We start from the raw sequence: 22855 nt of genomic DNA, 5'->3' as shown, positions 1-22855 counted from the left end.
ATTAAATACATGAAGTAATAAATCAATGCTTTAATGCTTTATTTTCATAGATTTTAGTTAAAGTTTAAGGTAAAGAGAAACTCCGCCTTTGTCGAAAATGGGCGGGAAATGGAAGGAGATTAAAGGGGGGAACTTTTCCCTCCATAATACGAAAGCACCAATCAGGGCTGTCGGCTTGTTTCCATAGCAGCGAGTATAAAAGGATCGGCGGTGGCGGGGAGCGTTTCAGTTGTTTCGAGGTCGGAATCGAGACGATCAACATGCCTGAACCCGCCAAGTCCGCGCCCAAGAAGGGCTCCAAGAAAGCCGTGACCAAGACGGCCGCCAAGGGAGGAAAGAAGCGCAGAAAGTCCAGGAAGGAGAGCTACGCCATCTACGTGTACAAGGTGCTGAAGCAGGTCCACCCCGACACCGGCATCTCCTCCAAGGCGATGGGCATCATGAACTCGTTCGTCAACGACATCTTCGAGCGCATCGCTGGCGAGGCTTCTCGTCTGGCGCATTACAACAAGCGCTCCACCATCTCGTCCAGGGAGATCCAGACCGCCGTCCGCCTGCTGCTCCCCGGAGAGCTGGCTAAACACGCGGTGTCTGAGGGAACCAAGGCGGTGACCAAATACACCAGCTCCAAGTAACCCGTGGCTGCAACGCCGCAATACACAAAGGCTCTTTTAAGAGCCGCACACGTGTTCAGATAAAACGCGCTTCCGTTTTACATTTGTAGGAGCTCATACATGTAGTATTATGATCTAATAAAGCGTTATTAATACCCATTCAAAATTTCAATGTGAAAGTGGGGAAAAAGATCATAAGTTTTCCTGATTACATTGCCAAAAAAGGGGTTTTCTGGTTTAAGGGTGATTGTGACCCCACTAGGCTACTGGCACCCAATAAACACATTAAGATTTTTGCTCATAATAAGGACATATTGTGAATAAGGATGGCTCAAAACTATGTACAGAGAAAACTAAGCAGACATATTTTAATCTCCAAGACACATTGTAACATGTATGTTGGACTGGTAGAAAGAAATATCTCTGAACTCGCATGTTCTCTGGAATAGTTATTTGATCAGTATTTACAGGGACAGTCCCCCTGGAGACACAAAGGGATAAGTGTTTTGCTCAGGAGTGGAGTTATTATTAGTCACATCTGAACAATGAACTGGACTCACAACTCAGGGCCCTCTCTTGATTCTGTGGTGGCTTTAAACATCTTGAAAATGAGGATAAACAGCACAGCACGGGATGAGCGCTTGGCCACCACTGCTGCCGGTGTGGTCTGCTGGGGACAGGAGGAGACTGAACAGGCTGATCTGGAGGGCCGGCTCCATTCTAGGATGCCCTCTGGATCCAGTGGAGGTGGTGAGAGACAGGCGAATGGTGGACAACATCTCCAGGCTGAGAGTACGATCTCTAAAGTGCAATATGTCTATCTACCCACTGGGTATGTATATATATATTATAACTCACATTTTTCCTATTACAGTACAGTGAACTGTTTTTTGCTGCTCTTATCTTGAACCGTCCACTTCCTGCCTCGACAGTGTAAATATCCTACTTATATATTTACATTTAAGGCATTTGGCAGATGTCTTTATCCAGAGAGACTTACAACGTGCTTTCGAGTTATCATCGATGAAGTGATCAGTTCTTGTACCCCAACTATGAATACAATCTTTTTATTCACTCTGTTGTAGATTCTGAACACAAGTTTGACAATAAGAAAGTTACAAGTTAATCTAAATATTCTCTTAAGAGGAAGGTCTTGAGCTGTCCTTTGAAGGTGCTCAGTGACTGAGCTGTTCTGACCTCAAAGGGGAAATTCATTCCACCACCGAGGGGCCAAGACGGAGAAGAGTCTAGAGGTGTGAGGTGTAATAAGGGCTGTGAGGTAGGATGGTGCTACTCCATGTTTGGCTTTGTAGGCATCAGTATTTTGAACCTGATGCCTGCAGCTACTGGGAGCCAGTGGAGGGAACGTAGCAGGAACAGCCATGACGTCAGCACTGTTCCCTCACTCAAACAGGAAAGAATGAGTTCGGTCAACTCGACATGCCACTTTTATACCCGATCCGCCCGGAGCCCGAGAAATGGGCGGAGCCACGACCGCCCCACCTCCATTTATACTGCTGGGACTAACAAGCTAATTAAAATGAATAATTATTATTTTACTAAGTGGGATTTGAACCTTGGTCTTCTGGTTCATACGTGTAGCCCAGAGACACTGGACTACTAGCACGGTCAATTCAAGATTAATTGCTAGTGAAAATTCGCTGAAAACTAATTTTATTCCAAAAAGGTGTTTTACAGCTCTGTAATTATTTCAACACAAATATCTGCAAGTGAAATAGTTCATTAAAATAACGTGCACTCCGCTTTTATTAAGGGGAATGTGAACGTCTAATATAAACCAAACGAGGACTTTGTATGCAAATTTCAAGCCTTTGTCGGCGTTCCTGGTTCTAGTAAATAAAAAGCTGAATACTACAAAGGTAGAAGTTGCGCTTTTGGGAGGAAGTGTGTGGCTCTTAAAAGAGCCTTTGATGCGCGTCCGAAGTGCCGGCGCTTTATTTGGCCTTCTCGGTCTTCTTGGGCAGCAGCACGGCCTGGATGTTGGGCAGGACGCCGCCCTGAGCGATGGTCACGCCGCCCAGCAGCTTGTTGAGCTCCTCGTCGTTGCGCACAGCGAGCTGCAGGTGACGCGGGATGATGCGGGTCTTCTTGTTGTCGCGGGCCGCGTTCCCAGCCAACTCCAGGATCTCAGCGGTCAGGTACTCGAGCACCGCGGCCAAGTAAACAGGAGCGCCGGCACCAACGCGCTCCGCGTAGTTCCCTTTCCGCAGCAGCCTGTGCACACGGCCCACAGGAAACTGCAGGCCGGCTCTGGAAGAGCGGGTCTTCGCCTTAGCGCGCGCTTTACCGCCGGTCTTGCCTCGTCCGCTCATCTTGTCGTTCTACGATGTTACTTCAGGAAACAAAGTAACGCTGAACCACGCGGAGCTCTTCTTATAGGAAACGGCTCAGTGTCCTGATTGGCTCAAAATTTCGGCCAATCCTGTATGAAGTCCCGCCTCCTTACATTCACTCATTTGACCGCGCTTTACGTTCCAATGAGTTTAGCGACACAATTTGAAATATTCTAATCATTAAAATAGTTAATATATTTTTAATCAAGATATATTATTATTTACTATATTCACTTGATATTTAGAAGCTCCGTAAATGCCGGAATCGCTCCTTCGGCGAGAAGATAGACGTGTTTTAGTATTAGTTTGGTATTCTAGTTCAGTGGAAAGTAAAACTGATCAGCATGACTGTCCCCTCCTTCACAAATTGTCACCGCATGGGGACATGGTGGCGCAGGCAGCTGTGAAAATGAATTTTGATATTTAGATTTATAGATGTCTTTGTCGTGTGGGGAGAATAATGAAGCCATGATTATGTGTGGGGGGTCGAACAGACGCGCCTTTTCTGGAAATCAGTGTGTGGCTCTTAAAAGAGCCTTTGAGTAAAAAAGCAGCAGGAATTTACTTCTTCTTGGCCGCCGCCTTCTTCGGTTTGCTGCTTCTGGGTTTGGCCGCTTTGGGCTTGGCGACCTTCGCCTTTTTGGGGCTCTTGGCCGCTTTCTTGGCTGCGGCGGGCTTCTTGGCTGCTTTCTTGGGACTCTTGGTCGCCGCCTTCTTGGCTGCTGCCGCGGGCTTCTTGACTTTCTTGGGCGACTTCTTGGCGGCGGGCTTCTTCGCCGCGACCTTCTTGGGCGACTTCTTGGCCGCGGCGGGCTTCTTCGCGGCCACCTTCTTCGCCTTAGGAGCCGCCTTCTTGGGCTCCGCCTGGTTCTTGTTCAGCTTGAAGGAGCCCGAGGCGCCGGTGCCCTTGGTCTGCACCAGAGTCCCCTTGGTGACCAGGTTCTTGATGGCCACCTTGACCCGGGAGTTGTTCTTCTCCACGTCGTAGCCGCCGGCAGCCAGCGCCTTCTTCAGGGCGGCCAGAGACACTCCGCTCCGCTCCTTGGAAGCGGACACGGCTTTGACGATCAGCTCGACGGCGCCGGGTCCCGCCTTCTTGGGCTTCTTGGCCGCGGCCTTCTTCTTGGGCGACTTTGGCGGCGCCGCGGCCGCTGGAGCTGGAGCTTCTTCTGCCATGTGGAGAGGTTCGGAGACGCGGGAACAATGACGCAGCGCGCGGGGAGCTGCGCTCTTCAACGCGCCGTGAGAACCGTGTAGAAGCAGCTTCCGCCAGTGGAGCCTCCGCTGTGTTTCCTCCTCTCCGCATATCGGGCAAAAAGCGCGTCGCCGCCCGAGCGCCGAGTCACGGAACGTTGTGGGCAGGAAGCCGGGATCTTCATCCTTCAGCTGGATGGCGCGGTGCGCGGCGGAGAGCGGATTTTATCCCGCAGGAAAGCCGCAGAACACGTAGTTCCGCCCGGAGAGACGGAAGGACGGGCGGCGCTCCTTCATTTTGCCCTTTAAATGTGTTGGAATGAAGATGTCGGCCGCGGACTGTGGACGGGCTGTTGTCACTGGTCCTCGGCCACCGACCGCTGGTCAGCTGAGTTGAAGGAGAGCGCGGGGACCGAGGAAGAGGAGCTGCGGTGACTCGATGAAGCACAGAGGAAGATGTCACATCCCGACATGTCATCAGAGCTTCATACTTTACTTCTGCTGATCAATGCTGATAAACACAATACAACTCGAATATATAATAGGTGTGTGTGTTCCTGTCAGATGAACCTGGACACCTGCTACCTGTGGTTTCTTGTAGAGCTGTGTTGGAATGAAGATGTCAGCCGCGGACTGTGGACAGGCTGCTGTCATGGGGGGGTGACGACTGTCCCTGTAACTACTGATTGTAAATCGCTCTGGATAAGGGCGTCTGGCAAATGCTGTAAATACAAATCAAAGATTTAACTGGGGTTAATTTCAAAGATGGGTAAGAATTGGTTCAGCTCAAGGGATCATCAAGGGATGAAGAGTCATGTCAATCTTCACACCCATCCTTGTGGATTCATCTCTCCCACTGTAAGAAGGACCATTTGGTTAGGTGAAGACTGGGGTACAAAGGGGGGTCTTTTTATCTCAGGTAAATTTTGAGGTTAGTATTTTTGAGTCAACAGTTTGAAATTTAAAGTTTTTAAAGTCTTTCACTATCCTTGTTGTACCAGGAGATAGCTTACTGTATTACTGTAATAGCTTCATAAGAGAAAAGAAATGTCAAAAGGATTTGGTTAAATTACCCGATGCCTCCTGACAGATATTGGTGAAAATTCTGATTGATGCTCTTCTGATTATCTGAATTACCTTGAGCAAAGTGGTGAGTGTGTGTGTGGTGATTACAGATTCCAACCTTCCTTGGCCACACCCTGGACTGGAAGTTGTGCCTTTCTATCTGCGCTCCGCTGGAGGGGTCATGAATGTATGGGTACAAGGAGCTTCCTACCAGAGCTGGGCATCCACACTTCTATGTCTGGGGGTGTTCTGTGAGATATCTGAGGAGTAAAGCAAGAGACCCAGTTACAGAGAGGCTACTCTTGTGATTATGCTAAATTTAAAAAGCTGATTACATATTACTAATTACATAAATTATAAGCAGCAGCGATTTGTACACCAAATTTAGAGTAATTGTTGAACAATTTCAGACAAGGTGGGACGAGAGTCTGGAGAAGGTATTGTTTCAGCTGTGAGAGGAGCGAACCAGGGGCCTGTTTCAGAAAGCAGGTTTAACAAACTCTAAGTCAAAACCTCAACTCAAAGTTGACCAACTCTCAGTTGTCAAACAGAATTAGGAATTAGTTCAATCAACTCTGAGTCAAAGTTAACCTGAGTTACACTCGTGCATGAGGATATAAAAAGCCATCATCAATGGAACACAGATAACGATTCACCATGACAACTGGTGGACAAAAAGTTGGAGCCTCCTACTTCTCCCCATTACAATTGGATGCTTAATGACTGCATATGTAGATTAGCATATTTTAAGAAGAAAAAGCAATACTGCAGCAGCAGCAAAAGAGAGAGAGCTTGTGTGACAGAAAATTGCAGACCAAGTCAATGCGTGAGTATTAATTAGAGGGGGAAAAAAAGTTTGGTCTTGAATGTTCCACTCATTCAACATTCACATTCAATATGTTTGAGTGCACAGGTGCAACCCAACAGGCGCAAAAAGGACATGGCAGCAATTAAAGATGGAATATAAAAATATAGTTCAAACAGGTGAGGTATCACTTACATTTTATTTTTTACATTTGATTTACAATCAATTGTGATGTTGTTTAGCCTGCTCTCATTAAACTGCATTCAGTGGTTATATTCTACATGTGATAGCTATATTTAAGTACTCAGGGAAATCCCCTAAACAATGAAAAAGCCAAATCTTCAGCCATTCCATCACTGCCAGTATTTAATATTGTCTATATGAAAGCCACACGTAACTGCCTGTTAGATATGCATCTCTCAAAATGTGAGTTTTCTGGATATTCTGGAAAAATGTGATGAGACTGTATTTAAACAAAAGATAAACATTTGATGGTGCACTGTTCTGGGGAATCATCAGCTGACTGATCTTCTTCTACCAGTTAGTGATGATGTAATCTGTCTTGTGGAGCCCTCTACTATAACAGACCTCCATGCTGTCGTAAGTAGCTACACTTAATATTCCAATGTGTTAATAATGGGTGGAATATAAGGGAGAAATTCTGTTTCACTACAGGGGGGGGATGCTGAAGACACCTTACCAGCCGCCACAGAAAGGGAAGATGCAGAGAGGCCTGTTGAGGTCTACACTTTTGTAAAATAACTTTGGTTTCAGTTAATAGTGTTGTTCTGCAATCCAATTTACAACTTCTTTCTCTACACAGCTTACCTCAGTAGGAATATTGTAGACATGGCACTAACATTCAACTTCATTTGTGTTCCTATATTGAGAAGTCTAATTTGTAAATGGAACACATCAAGCTGCAAATTAAAAAAACACAAAGAGAAATACAACTGCAGTTAAAGGTGGGTGCTGTTTAATTGTAAAAACAACAAAGGATTAACTATACAACATTTGTACTTGCAGGAAATAAAGAAAACATCATAAAATAAGAGGCATTTTGTCTTTCTCTGACTCTGGGGAGGTGAGATTGTGGCAGACCATGTCTCTAACTGCTCTCCCATCTTGTACATCAGCAGGGTGGTTGGGATTAATGTCTGCATCATCAGGGAAAGGGGTAGGACATTTTGTTCCCCTCTGATTGTGGCGATGTTGTGTAGAACTACACATGCCACGATGATGTCACAAGCCCTTTCTGGGGTGACCCTGAGCATGCGAAGGCACTGGAATTGGGCCTTGTGCATCCCGATGGTCATCTCCACCTGGACTTGTGTCTTGCGATGAGCTATGTTGTAGCGTTGCTGTGGGCCGGGCTCAGGGTCAGGATAAGGGGTCAGCAGATGGTGCTGGCAGGGGTATATTGCCAGCAGCTGTATATTAAAGTATATTTAATTTGGAAAGTTAAAAGCTATTAATTACGCTTACCTGTACATTAATGCTGTGGACAGATCTCCTATTCACATAATCTCCTTCATTCAATGCAGCCAATCACACCTGGAAACCCTAAAATGTCACATTGATGAGTGCTTCCAGTCTCCAAGCTTTAGAACCCACATTAATTATTGCTTACACTGATACCTGCAATTCTGTGGAACGCTTGTCTGGTTGTTCTGTGACCTGGGAACACTGCAAAGGTGCACAGAAGTCTTTTCAGTGCAAGGGTCACATTTCTGACAGCCCGACAGACGGTTGCCTTGGACACATGCTCTGCATCACCGATATTGTACAAAAAACTGCCATTCGCAAAAAAACAAAGTGCTACACACAGAATTTGCTCGGTGCGGAGAGCATTTCCACGATGGGTCATATTAGAGATGTGTGGACTGAGAATATTATAAATTACTGATGGTCGCGAAAAATGGAAACGCTCATACAGATACTCATCGAGGAATGATAAAACATCCACTCGGGGTCTGATCATCCTCTCCTGACGGAGGTTTCTGCATAATATCTGCGCTTCCAAGTCAACTGGCTCGTCAAGAAACGGACACACCATGTCTGCTACTGATTTCAGACTGCAGGCTTCAACTTAAGAGCAGAGTTGTTTGAAGCAAACCCGAGAGCGAGCAGGTTAGACTGTGGTGCCTGTGTAACCGACTCAGAGTTACGCTGAACTGGCTTCACGAAACCGGAAAACCAGAGTTTCCCTCATCTCAGGCTTAACTAACTCAGGTTTTTCACTAAACCTGCTTTCTGAAACGGGCCCCAGGAGAAGATGAGGAGGTTGTGATGACACCTCGCTGCTGACAGCATAGCCCATAATGGCCAACATCTGAGGACTGGACACCAGCAAGATGATTAAGATGACAGAACAGGAACACAGAAGAGGGACCAGAGATGTGCTAGTAACCTCTCTCTGAGTCAGTGCAGGGATTTCTATTGCTTTTTTGTGACAACCCACAACAAGTTCCTCTATGTGGCGTAAAGTCACAGCGAACAGAATATCAACACCACAGCAGCTGGATCATTCTTGTTTTGCATTTAGTGTGTTAAAGAATCAATCAGTATTATTTGATTATTCTGAACATAATAATATATGTGTTACAGATCCCAGCGCCCCGGGACTGTGACAGATTTTTAAAAGTGTATTTGTGTCTGCGGTTTCTGTATTTAACAGAGAAAACACAGGCAGGAATCGTTAGTGTCGTTCGCTCATGCAGGCATTTCTTTCTCAAGAAAAATACATTTTACACTCAACTTTACAAACAATTTACATATAATCACTTCCTGAATTACATTACGTTTTCAGTCTTCTCACAGGTTAATGTCAACAGAAATACATATTATTTGAATATTACATTCGTTCAATATCTGCTATCCCTTTTACAGAATCAACCCACATACTTGTGCTTTCAACCCATCGAACAACCATTTTCATAATAGTGCAAACCAGTTTTACTTAACATAAATGCAATAATTACTTTCAAAAACACCTTGAACAGAATATTTCCAGCATTTTCCCATCCCACAGCACATCAGTGGTCTTAACATGTGTACACATACACATAAATAATACACTCAATCTACCTGGCAGTAGTAACATGAACAAAGAAACGCACGTGGCGCGACCACCATTTCACTGAACTACACGTGTCTCACACTGTTACTTACTCCTAACCATGTGATACCTGTCGCATTTTCCGAAAGCTCTTATGAGTAATTTCTCTATTATACCCAGTGGGTGTATTTAGAAATAGTGGTGCACTATACTAACCTGTATTTAACAGAGAAAACACAGGCAGGAATCGTTAGTGTTGTTCGCTCGTGCAGGCATTTCTTTATCTAAAGAAAATACCATGCCAATTAACGCCAATTCCCCCTTCCAGTGATAGCTCTCCCTGGTGGTAAGACCGAATTCTTCCCTGAGTGTGTTCCTGGATATGGAATAAAATACAAGAAACTAAACACCTAATTATGACCAAACTTTTGAGCGCGTCATATATGCATTAGTTTATTGAGATATGTGTGTATCAGTACATCCTTTTTTCTTGTGTATAATGTGTTTAATTGTCTCTAAATGAAGGAACGTTTTTTTTTTTTTTTGCCTACTCTGGCTGGCTGCTGGGTTGTGAAAAGACTTGTGTTGAAGTTTTTATGTTTAATCTTGTTTAATCTGTTTTTTGTATGTTTGTTGTTTTGATCTGAGTTTTTTTATTTTATTTTCTGTTTTGTTTTTGTTGATGATTTAGTTGGTTCTGCTTTCATTGTCTGGCAGTTAGGCAGAAAGGGGGGATGTATGGTATATTTGTGAACCAAAATATATATTTCTAAACTTTATATGCCCTTTCAAATAGATAATGTGCTCAAATGCACACCTGCAAAAAAAGACTCCCTAGAGGTCGAAGGCCAACCAAGGTTTGGGATGTATGAGAAGGAATTAGATGAGATTAGCAAGGCCCAGCCAAGGTTTAATAAACTATGGGGAGGGTCGGTATGCCCCGCTGAAGTCCGACTGTCACAGTTGGGCATACAACTGTAAGCAGTTTATGACTTTTTGCTAACACAAAAGATATCGGCCAAGCATCAGCAGCCAGGAACTGAATTACGATGACAGATGTGCGATAACATTCACTAAACTCACACACTTAAAATTAGGTTTTGCTATGATTTTTGTAGGAGACTGTATGCATTTTTTGTATGCATGTTATATTTTGAATACTTAATTGTAAACTGAAGTTTTAAAAATGTATTATGGATTGATCATTGCTCTATGCCGAAGCACACACACATGCACATGCACACAGAGGAGACAAGGTCTGTCCTTGACGCCTCTTTTATCTGGCGTCTCGCTCAGCTGACTCTACACGAGTCCTGGGAGTGAACGCAAATCATTTAACACATTGTAACTAACCATAGAAAAACATAGATAACACAAACAAACACATTACTGAGACAGGAAAAAAGTTACGTACACAATTACCTTTTGGGTCTTTTGATGTTTTTTATGATGTGATCAATGATAACAGAAATGTATAAGAATAAAAGTCTGAGTTGCGGGCGGGGCGGATCCGTCAACTATGGCTGTTGTCTTGTTGCTTATGCCATAAACGATTGCCAACAATAGTTTAGTGTGCCTTGAATTTATTGATCAAATCTTCAGAAAATCTTCAGGACACACCATGTGCTGTGCTTGCTGTGCTTCACAATGATAATCACTACCATACAGGCCTGATTGGTGCACTGTAAAAAATGTCCGTAAATTTAACAGTAAAATACCGTATAAATGCTACAGGATACAACCGTATTCCTGAAAACATGGGATAACCGTAGAATTTACAGTGCAAAACCGTAATCAGTTTTACAGAGTAAGACCTTACATTTAACAGTTAAAAACATACGAAAATACGGTTTATTGCAGGAAAATTAACAATATACTGTATTATCCATTACAGAAAAGACATGAATTTCATGTTTTTTACATGTGCAAAAATGTGTTTTTGGAACATTCTTGTGTGAAACCCATGGCATCACATGTGAAAACCCATGAGATAACATGATGTTATTAAACCTGCTTGTGTTGATTTCAGTCAATGCTCTCTAAAAAATGTCATATTCATGCCTTGAGTTTTTTGTAATCTGTACACATTGGAAATGTATAAGTAGTTACTTTACTTTACTTTACTTTATTTAGCAGACGCTTTTATCCAAAGCGACTTACAAGAGGAAGACACCAGCAATTCTCGTTCGATTTCAATAGATTTCTATAGTAGTTGTTATCATAAAATATTGTATTGTAGTGTTTTAAAGAACCACTCCTCTGGACTGGAAACGTTCTTAGGGTGTACTCACACTAGGCACGGTTGCCGAGTACGAGTCTGGCCTGCACTCACATATGCTTTCAGCACGCTTACGTCATTATGGTGGGCGGGGTTTCAGGAGAAACAGGAAGAGCGGCGCTCTCGCTGATCGCATTCGGTTGGCTAGATGGTTTGATGCCGTCGACAGCGTAATACCATTGGAATTTATCTTTTTCATCTGCAGAGCTGCCAGATTTAAGGTGCATCCCACACCTTTAAATACTGTGCCTGCAGTTTTTTAACCTTGTCTCGGCACTGCTCGGTGGTTCTTTGGTATCCCCGATGAAGAAGATAATCCCGTATTTTGCAAAACATATCGGAGTTTTTATGCGTTTTGTCCACCTGTTGTTGTATGCTCTAATCTGCCCAAATTTCCAACAAACATTGCACCTTTCCCTTTCCCCGCCATGTTGGTTTTGGAACGTCGCAAAAACGTGACATCACGCGTACTGTTCCGTTGTGTTTTGTGTGGTACTGTAAATTGTGTGTTTTGATAGGTATGTCCTGTCTGTGTCCAGTGTATTGTTTTGCTGTAATTAGCAGTGGTTTTACTTTTTAAGGGTGTGTGAAACGAAATCTGAAATTCTACGCTCTGTTTTGTCTCTGCTCTCAGGAATTAGTTGAAAGTATTTGAAAGATAACCGTTAAGCATCGTCCAATCATGATAAAATTGCGCCTTGGCCAAAGAATTTGATTGGCTGAGCTCTCATTGGCGCGGAGCGTTTGCGTTTCAGCACGTCGGCAGTGGACAAGTGGCGAACGATTATTGCATTGACTGAGCAGAACTACAAACTGGTGGGAATGTGAAGTAATATAAATGTGTCTGGGCAAATTGGTAAGTTGAATTAAATCGTTTGAAGAAGTGTGTGGTTTTAAACACGAGTAGCATGTACCCTGTTTGTGGCGCATGAATATATCTTCGCAGCGCATGTAAAATTTGCAAGCACGATGTGAAACAGCATTTAGGTTGTTAAGTTAAAGGGACTCTTTTGTGCATTGCAGGGGACAATTTGGGGTCTCATAATATCGGTGGATTCACAGAAAATTTCAGTTTTTCTGAATATTTCTGCAGGTATTGCCGGATAACACGAACAGATTTTCAAACAGATCCAAATGCATGTGGACCTCAGCGCACTCCTGAAAACTACAAATCTGCAGTAGACATTTTACAGTCTGAAGAACAACAAAACGTTGAAGGTATAATATCTGACTCAATTTTTAATTCATTAAATTACTTCAATGTTTGTGTGCCTGGCCTGCCACCTTGTTTAGGCCATGACATTTTTGAGGGTATCCTTTCCTATGATTTAGGCCTTTACCTGAAGTACTTCATAAAGTAGAAAAAGTGGTTCACTTATTCAATTCTGAATAGACTCATTAAGAAATTTAAGTACAGTGGCTCTGATGCGTTGAGTAAGCTATGTGCAGTAAACTCCAATGGAGTAAAGCTTTCTGGTCAGGCTATTCAGAACTGGAATTTTCTAAGACTTCTTCCTGTGATCATGTGTGACAAGGTGAAAGAGCCCACAGATGATGTTTGGCAGTTGACCCTTCAGCTAAAAGACATTGTGGAGCTCATTTGTGCACAGAAAATTTCATTGCCAGAGGTTGCGTACCTTGACGTTCTTATCCAAGAATATCTTGCTTGTAGATTTTCTTTCTTTCCAGGACATAGGTTAAAGCCTAAGCATCACTACTTGCGACATTACCCTGCACTGATTTTAAAGTTTGGTCCTTTGATCAGGTTGTGGACAATGCGCTTTGAAAGTAAGCACAGTTACTTTAAAAGATGTGCTAGGAACTTAAAGAATTTCAAAAACCTGTGCTCCACTCTCTCTGAAAGGCATCAAATGTACCAGGCCTATCTGTCAGAAGGGTCAACGTGTGATCTAAGTTTGAGGGAAAAAAACAGCACTGCATTTTACCCAGAGCTGTATGGTGATTCTGTTAAAGATGCAGTAAGGCAGTTTGGATTTACAGAGAATACCAACGTCCCAGCAGAAGTAATGTACTGGGGTATGTTATACAAAACATTTTTTGGTTAATTTATAATTTATGTGAATTATTATTTTGGTTGTCTTTCAGAAATGGGTGATTCAGAGCTAAACACTTTAAACATCAGCAATGCCATTGATGCTGTATTACCTGAACTCTCAATCGCAACTAAAAAATCTCTTGAGGACACCTTAAAGTCACTTGGAGTGGAGTCCCCAGAAGATTCAAGCCAGGAAATTTATTTCTGTTCTAAAGGAGACCAGTAAGTCCAAGTATTTGTTTCCATTACAAAAAAGGGATGGTTTAATATTAAAATGAAAATTCTGATTGTTCCAAAATGTGTATACATTTCTTTGTTCTGCTAAACACAAAGGAAGATATTTGGAAGAATGTCAGTAACCAAGCAGATCTCATTCCCATTTACTGCCTGTTTGGTTACTGGCTTTCTTACAAATATCTTCCTTTGTGTTTAGCAGAACAAATAAATGCATACATGTTTGGAACAATCTGGGAGTGAGAAAGGATGACAGAATTTTCATTTTTGGGTGAACTATCCCTGTAATGGTCAGACATAATTATTACTTTTGTTACCTAAAAGTAGCAGTTTTGTTTTTTTGTTGTTATTGTTGGTTATTTGTTCTGTTTAATACATTTTATTTTAACAGTGAGGCAAAATATTAGTATGTCCGTTAAAGTAACTGTACAACTGTAAAAAGTTTGTCTGTAATTTACTTACTATCTTGTCATTCTAAATGAACACCTGGTTTTGAATAACAATAGGGCAACAAACTATTCCTGGTCCAACTAAGTACGTACCTATGTCTTTTTTTTTTTTTTACAGCACAAATTTCTGAAAGAGGAAGTGAAGGTTCTCATGAAATCTACATACTACAGTCAACGAAAAGATATCAACAAAGGAACAGACATGAAAACCCTTACTAAAGAGTGGCCATTTTTGTTTCAGGAAAGTGGAATGGAAGTGCACTTTAAAGACCTCACAGGGATATCACTTAAAGAGATCTTCCTAAACAGCATTGACACAAAGGGAAACAGGCTGTTGAACTTCATGAGGAATGTTTGTGCAACCAGGAACAAGCGTGTCTTACGGGCTGTCACAAAACTTCAAGTTTTGAGAGGACAGACAAATGGTTGATTCTTCTACTTCTCAAAATTCTTGACTTGATTCTTCTACTTCTCTCCTCTTTTGATGAGAAAGAGGCGCTCCTTCTTCATTATGTAGAAGAGACAAGCCTTGAAAAGGATGAAGAGTTGGGAAACTTGCCTGTGACCCCTTGCATCATTGTCTGTGGTAAGTTTAAGTTTTATTCATATACAGTAACACCCTCAAAGCTTTAATGATTAAATGTTTATCTATAAAGTTGAGTTTATATATTTTACCAGTGGTGGTCTGTGCCTCCTCTTCTGGAAAGACACCTGCTTAACCCTCAACTCTGATTTCACAATAATATTAAGTGAGTATCTAGCAAACACAAGTGTCAATTTTATCATGAACCCTATGTGAAATAGTTTTTCAGTGCAGTACAAAATAAACTGCAATTTGTCTAACAGTCATATTTGCAAATACTCTATTACCTTGCTACATGTACATAACTTCATTGCATTGAAATGTATCCACAGGACCCTCCTGATATGCTGCTGATCGATTCATGCTCAGTGTGGACCGCAAGATTGTGAATGATGACATCACTACATTCATCGCTGCTGTTAGCCTAATGTTCGGCAGTTATTACTGTTTCAACATTCACTACCCTACTGAATTGGCATCAGTGCTTGAATTTTTGCAAAGGTATGTAGAGACACCTAGGAGGGTAGGTTCAATTTATAGTACCTCACAAAAGTGAGTACATTCCTTACATTTCATTATTTTATCTTCTTAAGGGACAATACTGTAGAAATAAAATATGGGTATATTTTAGAGTAGTCAGTGTGGTGTTTGTATTGCAGTATATATGTTCGGTCCACTGAAAATAACTTTACATACATACATTAATATCAAAATAGCTGGCAACAAAAGTGAGTACACCTTATGTTTTACCAGATTTATGTTGTTTAACCATGCAAAGCCACATGTCCTCTTTATCATGTTCATGTTTTTGTCTGCTTGACAGGACCATACAAGTTTGTGTATCTTGTTTTGGAGCAGTTAAAATTTGGTGCTTTTAGTACGATTTTCTCATACCATTGAATGTTCAACATGGCACCTTATAGCAAAGAACTCTCTGAGGATTTGAGAATTAAAATTGTTGTTCTCCACAAAGATGGCCTAGGCTGTGAGATTATTTTCAGGCTTCCGAGTGTAACCCACCTTGCAAAACCTCTGTATGACCCTGACAACTGTACTGTAAATCGGTGTCAGATTGTTACCAATATTATAGCCTATAGCCTTGCTCATCTTTGTGGAGAGCAACAATTGTAATTCTCAAATCATCAAAGAGTTCTTTGCTCTAAGGTGCCATGTTTAAAATCCAGTGGTTGGTATGAGATAATTGGACTCAAATAACCAAATTTTAACTGCTCTAATACAAGATACACAAATTTGTATGGTCCTGTCAAGCAGGCAAAAACATTAACATGATGAATAGGACATGTGGCTTTGCATGGTTAAACAACATACATCTGGTAAAACATAAGGTGTACTCACTTTTGTTGCCAGCTATTTTGACAATAATGGCTGTATGTTAAGTTATTTTCAGAGGGCAGGAAATCTATACTGCTATACAAACAGCACATTGACCGCTCTAAAAATATATCCATATTTCATTTCTATAGTATTGTCCCTTAAGAAAATATACTAAAATAATTGCTGAAATGTGAGGGGTGTACTCACTTTTGTGAGACTGTGTATGTGGCTCCATTTACAGAGGTTTTCAATGTTGTTTTTTTCTTTTCAAGGTGTTTTTTTCATCATCAATCCTGAAAAGGGCACAAAGGTGGTGGAAAAGAAGAACAAAAAACAACTCCCAGTGAACCCAAGAGTCTTCACCTTAATCTCTGACCTTTCGGATTACAAGTGGCGAGAGACATTGTAAATGGCCTGCAAAGGTGCCCAGCAACTTGTGTTGTTCCTTGTTCTGCTTTAGTAGTTATTAATGTAAATGTTCAACTTAAACTTTACCTATCTAACTAAAGTGTCAGTTAGATAGCGGAATCTAAATTTTAAATGCATAGTCTTGACCGATTTCTTGTCTGATTTTAAGACTGATCTTAAGCCATTGTATACTTATGATAAAACACAAGAACAGAAAAAAAACACTAATGTTTAAATGCCTGCCAGTCTTTATTAAAAATACTTGGGACCACACTGATGTGTAAGTTTTTATTAGATTTTGATGGGTTTTGATGATTTGACTTACAAGTTACATTGCTATTTTACCTTTATCTCTTCTTGCTCCCAGCTAATGTGATAAAATGGTGCTTTCATAGAATTGCTGAATGAATTCACTTATGTTCAGTTTATTTATATTAAAAATAATTCAACAGCATTTACATATTTAATGTTTTTTCCTTAGTTTAAATAGTTTTCTGTCTGCTTTGTGAAATAATTATAGGTTTTAACGTATTTATTACAACATAAACCTATAATTTAGACAGTTCTGAGCTGTAAAAAATATGGTAACAAGCCGTAATTATTACAACAAAAACCTTTAAATTAGACAGTTCTGAACTGTAAAAAACATGGCCATGAACCGTAAATATTACAATGTAAACCCTGGAATTTGACGGGTCTAATTTTTTTTTATAGCAAAATAAATGTTAATTAGACGGTTATAAACCGTAAAAAAAACAATTAAAATCCGTAAAATATACAGTACAGTTAGTGCAATCCTGTAAAACCAATAACGTTGCTACCGTATTTTTCACGGTAAAGTTCTGGCAACCACAGCTGCCGGTTTTTTACCGTAAAATTTACGGTTTATTTTTTACAGTGTGGATTGCTGCAGAAATGGTCATCCTTCTAAAAGTTTCTCCTCTGTCCACGGAGCTCTGACAGAGTAACATTTAGGTTCTTGGTCACCTCCCTAACATTTTTAACTCAGGTTCTGTCTATTTCTTCTGATCATCCTTGAGATGGTTCTACACCTTCATTTGAGTCCAACTGTGTTTGATTATACTGATTGGACTTGATTAGGAAAGCCACACCCCTGTATATATAAGACCTTACAACTCACAAAGCATGTCAAAGGAACTGCCTGAAGAGCGCAGAATTGTATCAGGTCACAGGTCTGGCCAAGGTTCCAAAAAAATTAGTCACTCTTCAGTGCAAAACACAAAAAAGCCCACATGCAGTTTGCTTAAAAAAAGGACTCCAAGATGGTGAGAAATATGATTCACTGGTCTGATGAGATCAAGATAGAACTTTTTGGCCTTAATTCTAAGAGGTATGTAAGGAGAAAACCAGGCACTTCTCACCACCTGTCCAATACAGACATGGTGGTGGCAGCATCATGCTGTGGGGGTGTTTTGCAGCTGCAGGGACAGGATGACTGGTTGCAATTGAAGGAAAGATGAATGCGGCCAAGTAAAGAGATATGCTGGACGATAACCTTCCCCAGAGTGCTCAGGAGGTCAGACTGGGCCGAAGGTTTACCTTCCAACAAGACAATGACCCTAAGCACAATAACTTGAATGGTCCAGCCAGAGCCCGGATTTAACTCAATTGAGCATCTCTGGAGAGACCTAAAAATGGCAGTCCACCAAGTTTACCATCCAACCTGCCAGAACTGGAGAGGACCAACGAGGAGGAATGGCAGAGGATCCCCAAATCCAGGTGAGAAGACTTGTAGCACCTTTCCCAAAAAGACTCATTTTTACATTAGATCAAAAGGGAGCTTCTAGTAAATATTGAGCAACGGTTCTGAATACTTAGGATCATACTTCAGTTTTTCTTTAAAAAATCTCCAAAAATGTCAACAATTCTGTTTTTCTGTCAATATGTGGTGCTGTGTGTATATTAATGAGAAAAAATAACTCATGATTTAAGGAAATGGCTGCAAAATAAAAAATAGTAAAAAGTTTATTATTATTTAATTAAAAAACAAGCCCTAATTAAAATACTTTTTTGAAAAAATATGTGTACAAATCGTTGTCATAAAGAAAATTATGATGAATTGCAAGTGGTTTGAATAATTTTGTAATTGTAATTGACATAACGCAAGAGGTCGCAAAGGATCTTTCTGGTCTTAACCCAGGGCACACAGTTTCGATCAGTCAGAGAGGCTTGAGACAGACAAAAAACAACAGGGCGCATGTGTGATAGAGAGAGTGTGAGAAGGAAAGCGAGATGGACAGCGCAAGAAAAATCCATATAATAATGGCCGATCCATTACAAAAAGCACTGTGTGTGTATGTATATGTATATATATATATATATGTATATATATATATATATATATATATATATATATATATATATATATATATATATTAGTGGTGGGCCGTTATCGGCGTTAACGTGCTGCGTTAATGTGAGACTCTTATCGGGCGATAAAAAAATATCGCCGTTAATCTATTCACAAAGTTGGATTGGGACTTGGGTCTATACTACGCAAGCTATTGTGCCGGAGTTAAATGGTTACACTAGATTTATATACAAGTATATTTCTTCTTTCTTGTGTCTTAGTTTCTTATTTCCTAAAGACTTTTATTTTGTTTTTGAGACCCAGTTCATGGCGTGAGTTGTGAGAGGTGCGTGGGGTTTGTGTGCAAAAAGTTATTTCTTTCATTTTAATTTATGTACATATTAGGAATATTTTGCATGTGTGTTATTTTGTGAAATTTTTTTTTATGTTCTTTTAATACTGTATATTGTAGAGAGAGGTGCAGAAAGACGCAATGTGTGACGCGATGTTCTGACTCAATCAAAAACTTACACAACGCAGAAGAAGAAACGCTACACTATGATGACTTTCACCTTGATATTTTAGCGCGGATGTATACCTAGCCGAATTGCACTGTAGGGGGTGAGAACGAGTCTTCGAACTGTGAAATTACCACATCAAACGTGACGTGGTAACATGGATGCAGCTATTTAACTGAATAAACAGTTGGGAAACACAAGTACATTTTATTGAACATAATTTATTTTCATCACCAACTATCATAGTAGAACAGCTTTCTCAAGCAGTTTGTGATGCATTTTGGAAACAGGAGATGAGCCCCTGGTCTAATGCGCCACCTGGCTTGAGAAACCCGTTCTCAAAGACTTACTTTTAGTCATTATTTGGGTAGCACACATATTCTGAATGCCTTCGGCAGAATTCAAATGAGCCATTTTAATCTAGATGAATTTTGCTTACTCTAATAAACATTCAAATAACTGCCAATAAACCAACATAAATTAAGGACATATCTACTAATTAGATTAAAACAGAAAGAATGCCTACTGCACACCTTGCCATAAACGAGGGAAATAAATAAGAAATGATGACACAAACCAAACAGTAAGTGGAATAAAATAAGTGATCCTTTCCAGGCATAACACCCAAAATATTGTGAATGCTTAAGGTGACACACCTGTGGTATTGGAATGAGTTTTCTCAGGTAAAACTATATATATAATTAAATAAATGTATAATGTGTGTGTGTGTGTGTGTGTGTGTGTATATATATATATATATATATATATATAAAGTAAATAAGTATACTTATTGCTCAAGTCATTTTTCTCATATGGCAAAATACATGAATTGTAGTTGACAGTCTTTTCCACTAAAACAATCAGCAGATACAGGTTACGTCTCCCTGGAGCAACTCAGAGTTCAGGGACACAATGGTAATAATTACAATTAATTCCTGAACTTTGTCAAGGTCAAATGTATTTCTATAGCACATTTACAACAGATAGTACTGACCAAAGTGCTATGCACGAAGTACAAGAAACACACAATATAAATCCAAGGAAAAATTATTTACCACAAACTAGTGAAAGTGGCTAAGAAAGTGGCCCAGTAATCAGAAGGTTGCTGGTTCAAATCCTGGTCCGCCAAGGTACCGCTGAGGTGCCAGTGAGCAAAGCACCATCCCCACACACTGCTCCCCAGGCACCTGTCATGGCTGCCCACTGCTCACCAAGGGTGATGGGTTAAAAGCAGAGGACACAATTCACAGTGTCTTTGTGTACTCTAAATTCTATCCTATCACACCTATATATGCAGAAAGTGAACACGAGGTCCTTGGTGCGCCTGCTTCCTGCTGCTGGGCTGAACTCTCACACCTGTCTAAAGGGGCTGATTCCAAATAAAACATTTCATCATGCATAATATTTTCAATTCCAGCTCATTATGTCACAATAAATTTTTCTGGGTTGTGCAAAACCCAAAAAACAAATACAATCCGAATTTGCACACTATTTGTCTACTAATTTACACATTGGGGTGATCCTCAGGTTGGAGGACGAGTGTTGATACAAAATTAACACCAATGGAAGATGGAGCTCAAAGCCAGATATGTATATATAATTCAGTATGATTTTGAAAACAGGTTTTACAATAAAATATGGTAATATTGTGATCTAAATATATTTTATGTTTGGGGTGATGACACCAAACAGGCTATGACCACCCCTGATGTTAATGTCAGAACACAGACCAGGAATTGTGGGAAAGTGTGAAGGTAGCAGGTGTCCAGGTTCATCTGACAGGAACACACACACCTATTATATATTCGAGTTGTATTGTGTTTATCAGCATTGATCAGCAGAAGTAAAGTATGAAGCTCTGATGACATGTCGGGATGTGACCTCTTCCTCTGTGCTTCACCTCGTCACCGCAGCTCCTCTTCCTCGGTCCCCGCGCTCTCCTTCAACTCAGCTGACCAGCGGTCGGTGGCCGAGGACCAGTGACAACAGCCCGTCCACAGTCCGCGGCCGACATCTTCATTCCAACACATTTAAAGGGCAAAATGAAGGAGCGCCGCCCGTCCTTCCGTCTCTCCGGGCGGAACTACGTGTTCTGCGGCTTTCCTGCGGGATAAAATCCGCTCTCCGCCGCGCCATCCAGCTGAAGGATGAAGATCCCGGCTTCCTGCCCACAACGTTCCGTGACTCGGCGCTCGGGCGGCGACGCGCTTTTTGCCCGATATGCGGAGAGGAGGAAACACAGCGGAGGCTCCACTGGCGGAAGCTGCTTCTACACGGTTCTCACGGCGCGTTGAAGAGCGCAGCTCCCCGCGCGCTGCGTCATTGTTCCCCGCGTCTCCGAACCTCTCCACATGGCAGAAGAAGCTCCAGCTCCAGCGGCCGCGGCGCCGCCAAAGTCGCCCAAGAAGAAGGCCGCGGCCAAGAAGCCCAAGAAGGCGGGACCCGGCGCCGGCGAGCTGATCGTCAAAGCCGTGTCCGCTTCCAAGGAGCGGAGCGGAGTGTCTCTGGCCGCCCTGAAGAAGGCGCTGGCTGCCGGCGGCTACGACGTGGAGAAGAACAACTCCCGGGTCAAGGTGGCCATCAAGAACCTGGTCACCAAGGGGACTCTGGTGCAGACCAAGGGCACCGGCGCCTCGGGCTCCTTCAAGCTGAACAAGAACCAGGCGGAGCCCAAGAAGAAGCCCGCCGCCAAGAAGGCGGCTCCTAAGGCGAAGAAGGCGGCCGCGAAGAAGCCCGCCGCTGCCAAGAAGTCGCCCAAGAAGGTCGCGGCGAAGAAGCCCGCCGCCAAGAAGTCGCCCAAGAAAGTCAAGAAGCCCGCGGCAGCAGCCAAGAAGGCGGCGACCAAGAGTCCCAAGAAAGCAGCCAAGAAGCCCGCCGCAGCCAAGAAAGCGACCAAGAGCCCCAAAAAGGCGAAGGTCGCCAAGCCCAAAGCGGCCAAACCCAGAAGCAGCAAACCGAAGAAGGCGGCGGCCAAGAAGAAGTAAATTCCTGCTGCTTTTTTACTCAAAGGCTCTTTTAAGAGCCACACACTGATTTCCAGAAAAGGCGCGTCTGTTCGACCCCCCACACATAATCATCAAAATAGTGAAGCCTCATTATTCTATAAATCATCTATAAATCTAGATATCAAACGTCATTTTCACAGCTGCCCGCGCAACCATATGGTGACAGTTTGTGAAGGAGGGGACAGTCATGTGCAACACGTTACTGACGTTTTACTTTCCACTGAAGTAAAACTGAATACCAACTAATACTAAAACACGTCTCATGTCTTATTTTTGAAATATGGAAGTTTTCTTGATTGTTTCTGGATGGTTCATTGGGACCGAGGTGAATAAACTTGATCATTTCTTCTCATTATTAGATATGAAATGTCAGCGTCATACTTTAAATGTTTAAAAATACCATGTGTAATTTGGGTGTAATGCCAACTCATGGGAGATCAACTTAATAATATAAGTGAAATAGTAAATATAGTAAATAAAAATATTCCTCGATTCAAACTGTATTTGAATTATTTTAATGATTAAATTTTTTCAAATTGTCGCTGTAGCGTCATTTTGGAACAAAAAGCGCGGTCAAATGTGCGAATG

The 22855-nt window shown here is 41.7% G+C and overlaps 4 protein-coding genes and 1 long non-coding RNA gene across 6 annotated transcripts; 3 read left to right on the top strand and 2 right to left on the bottom strand.

Moving 5' to 3' along the window:
* The first annotated feature begins 245 nt into the window (after positions 1-245).
* Positions 246-643, top strand: LOC114797078 (histone H2B). Its single transcript, XM_028991708.1, has one exon. The coding sequence runs from the start codon at positions 261-263 to the stop codon at positions 633-635; it is 375 nt and encodes a 124-aa protein (XP_028847541.1). The 5' UTR covers positions 246-260; the 3' UTR covers positions 636-643.
* Positions 644-2569: 1926 nt separating this feature from the next.
* On the bottom strand, positions 2570-2962 carry LOC114797077 (histone H2A-like). Its single transcript, XM_028991707.1, has one exon. It carries the CDS (start codon positions 2945-2947, stop codon positions 2570-2572), a length of 378 nt encoding a protein of 125 aa, XP_028847540.1. The 5' UTR covers positions 2948-2962.
* A 494-nt stretch (positions 2963-3456) lies between these two features.
* Positions 3457-4152, bottom strand: LOC114797074 (histone H1-like). Its single transcript, XM_028991702.1, has one exon. The coding sequence runs from the start codon at positions 4142-4144 to the stop codon at positions 3530-3532; it is 615 nt and encodes a 204-aa protein (XP_028847535.1). The 5' UTR covers positions 4145-4152; the 3' UTR covers positions 3457-3529.
* Positions 4153-10861: 6709 nt separating this feature from the next.
* On the top strand, positions 10862-15186 carry LOC114797084 (uncharacterized). Of its 2 annotated transcripts, XR_003750804.1 has the most exons (6): positions 10862-12224; positions 12462-12586; positions 13475-13646; positions 14226-14693; positions 14786-14856; positions 15023-15186. It is a non-coding gene; the product is annotated as an uncharacterized LOC114797084 (long non-coding RNA). The 2 variants fall into 2 exon arrangements; XR_003750803.1 differs by having other exon boundaries at positions 11363-12586.
* A 6420-nt stretch (positions 15187-21606) lies between these two features.
* LOC114797073 (histone H1-like) lies at positions 21607-22504 on the top strand. The gene has a single exon (XM_028991701.1). It carries the CDS (start codon positions 21614-21616, stop codon positions 22244-22246), a length of 633 nt encoding a protein of 210 aa, XP_028847534.1. The 5' UTR covers positions 21607-21613; the 3' UTR covers positions 22247-22504.
* The last annotated feature ends 351 nt before the right edge of the window (positions 22505-22855 follow it).

This window comes from Denticeps clupeoides, chromosome 9, assembly GCF_900700375.1.
Source record: "Denticeps clupeoides chromosome 9, fDenClu1.1, whole genome shotgun sequence".
Lineage (NCBI taxonomy): Eukaryota > Metazoa > Chordata > Actinopteri > Clupeiformes > Denticipitidae > Denticeps > Denticeps clupeoides.
Note: the sequence above shows the minus strand (reverse complement) of the source record. Positions and strands in the feature narration are given on the sequence as shown.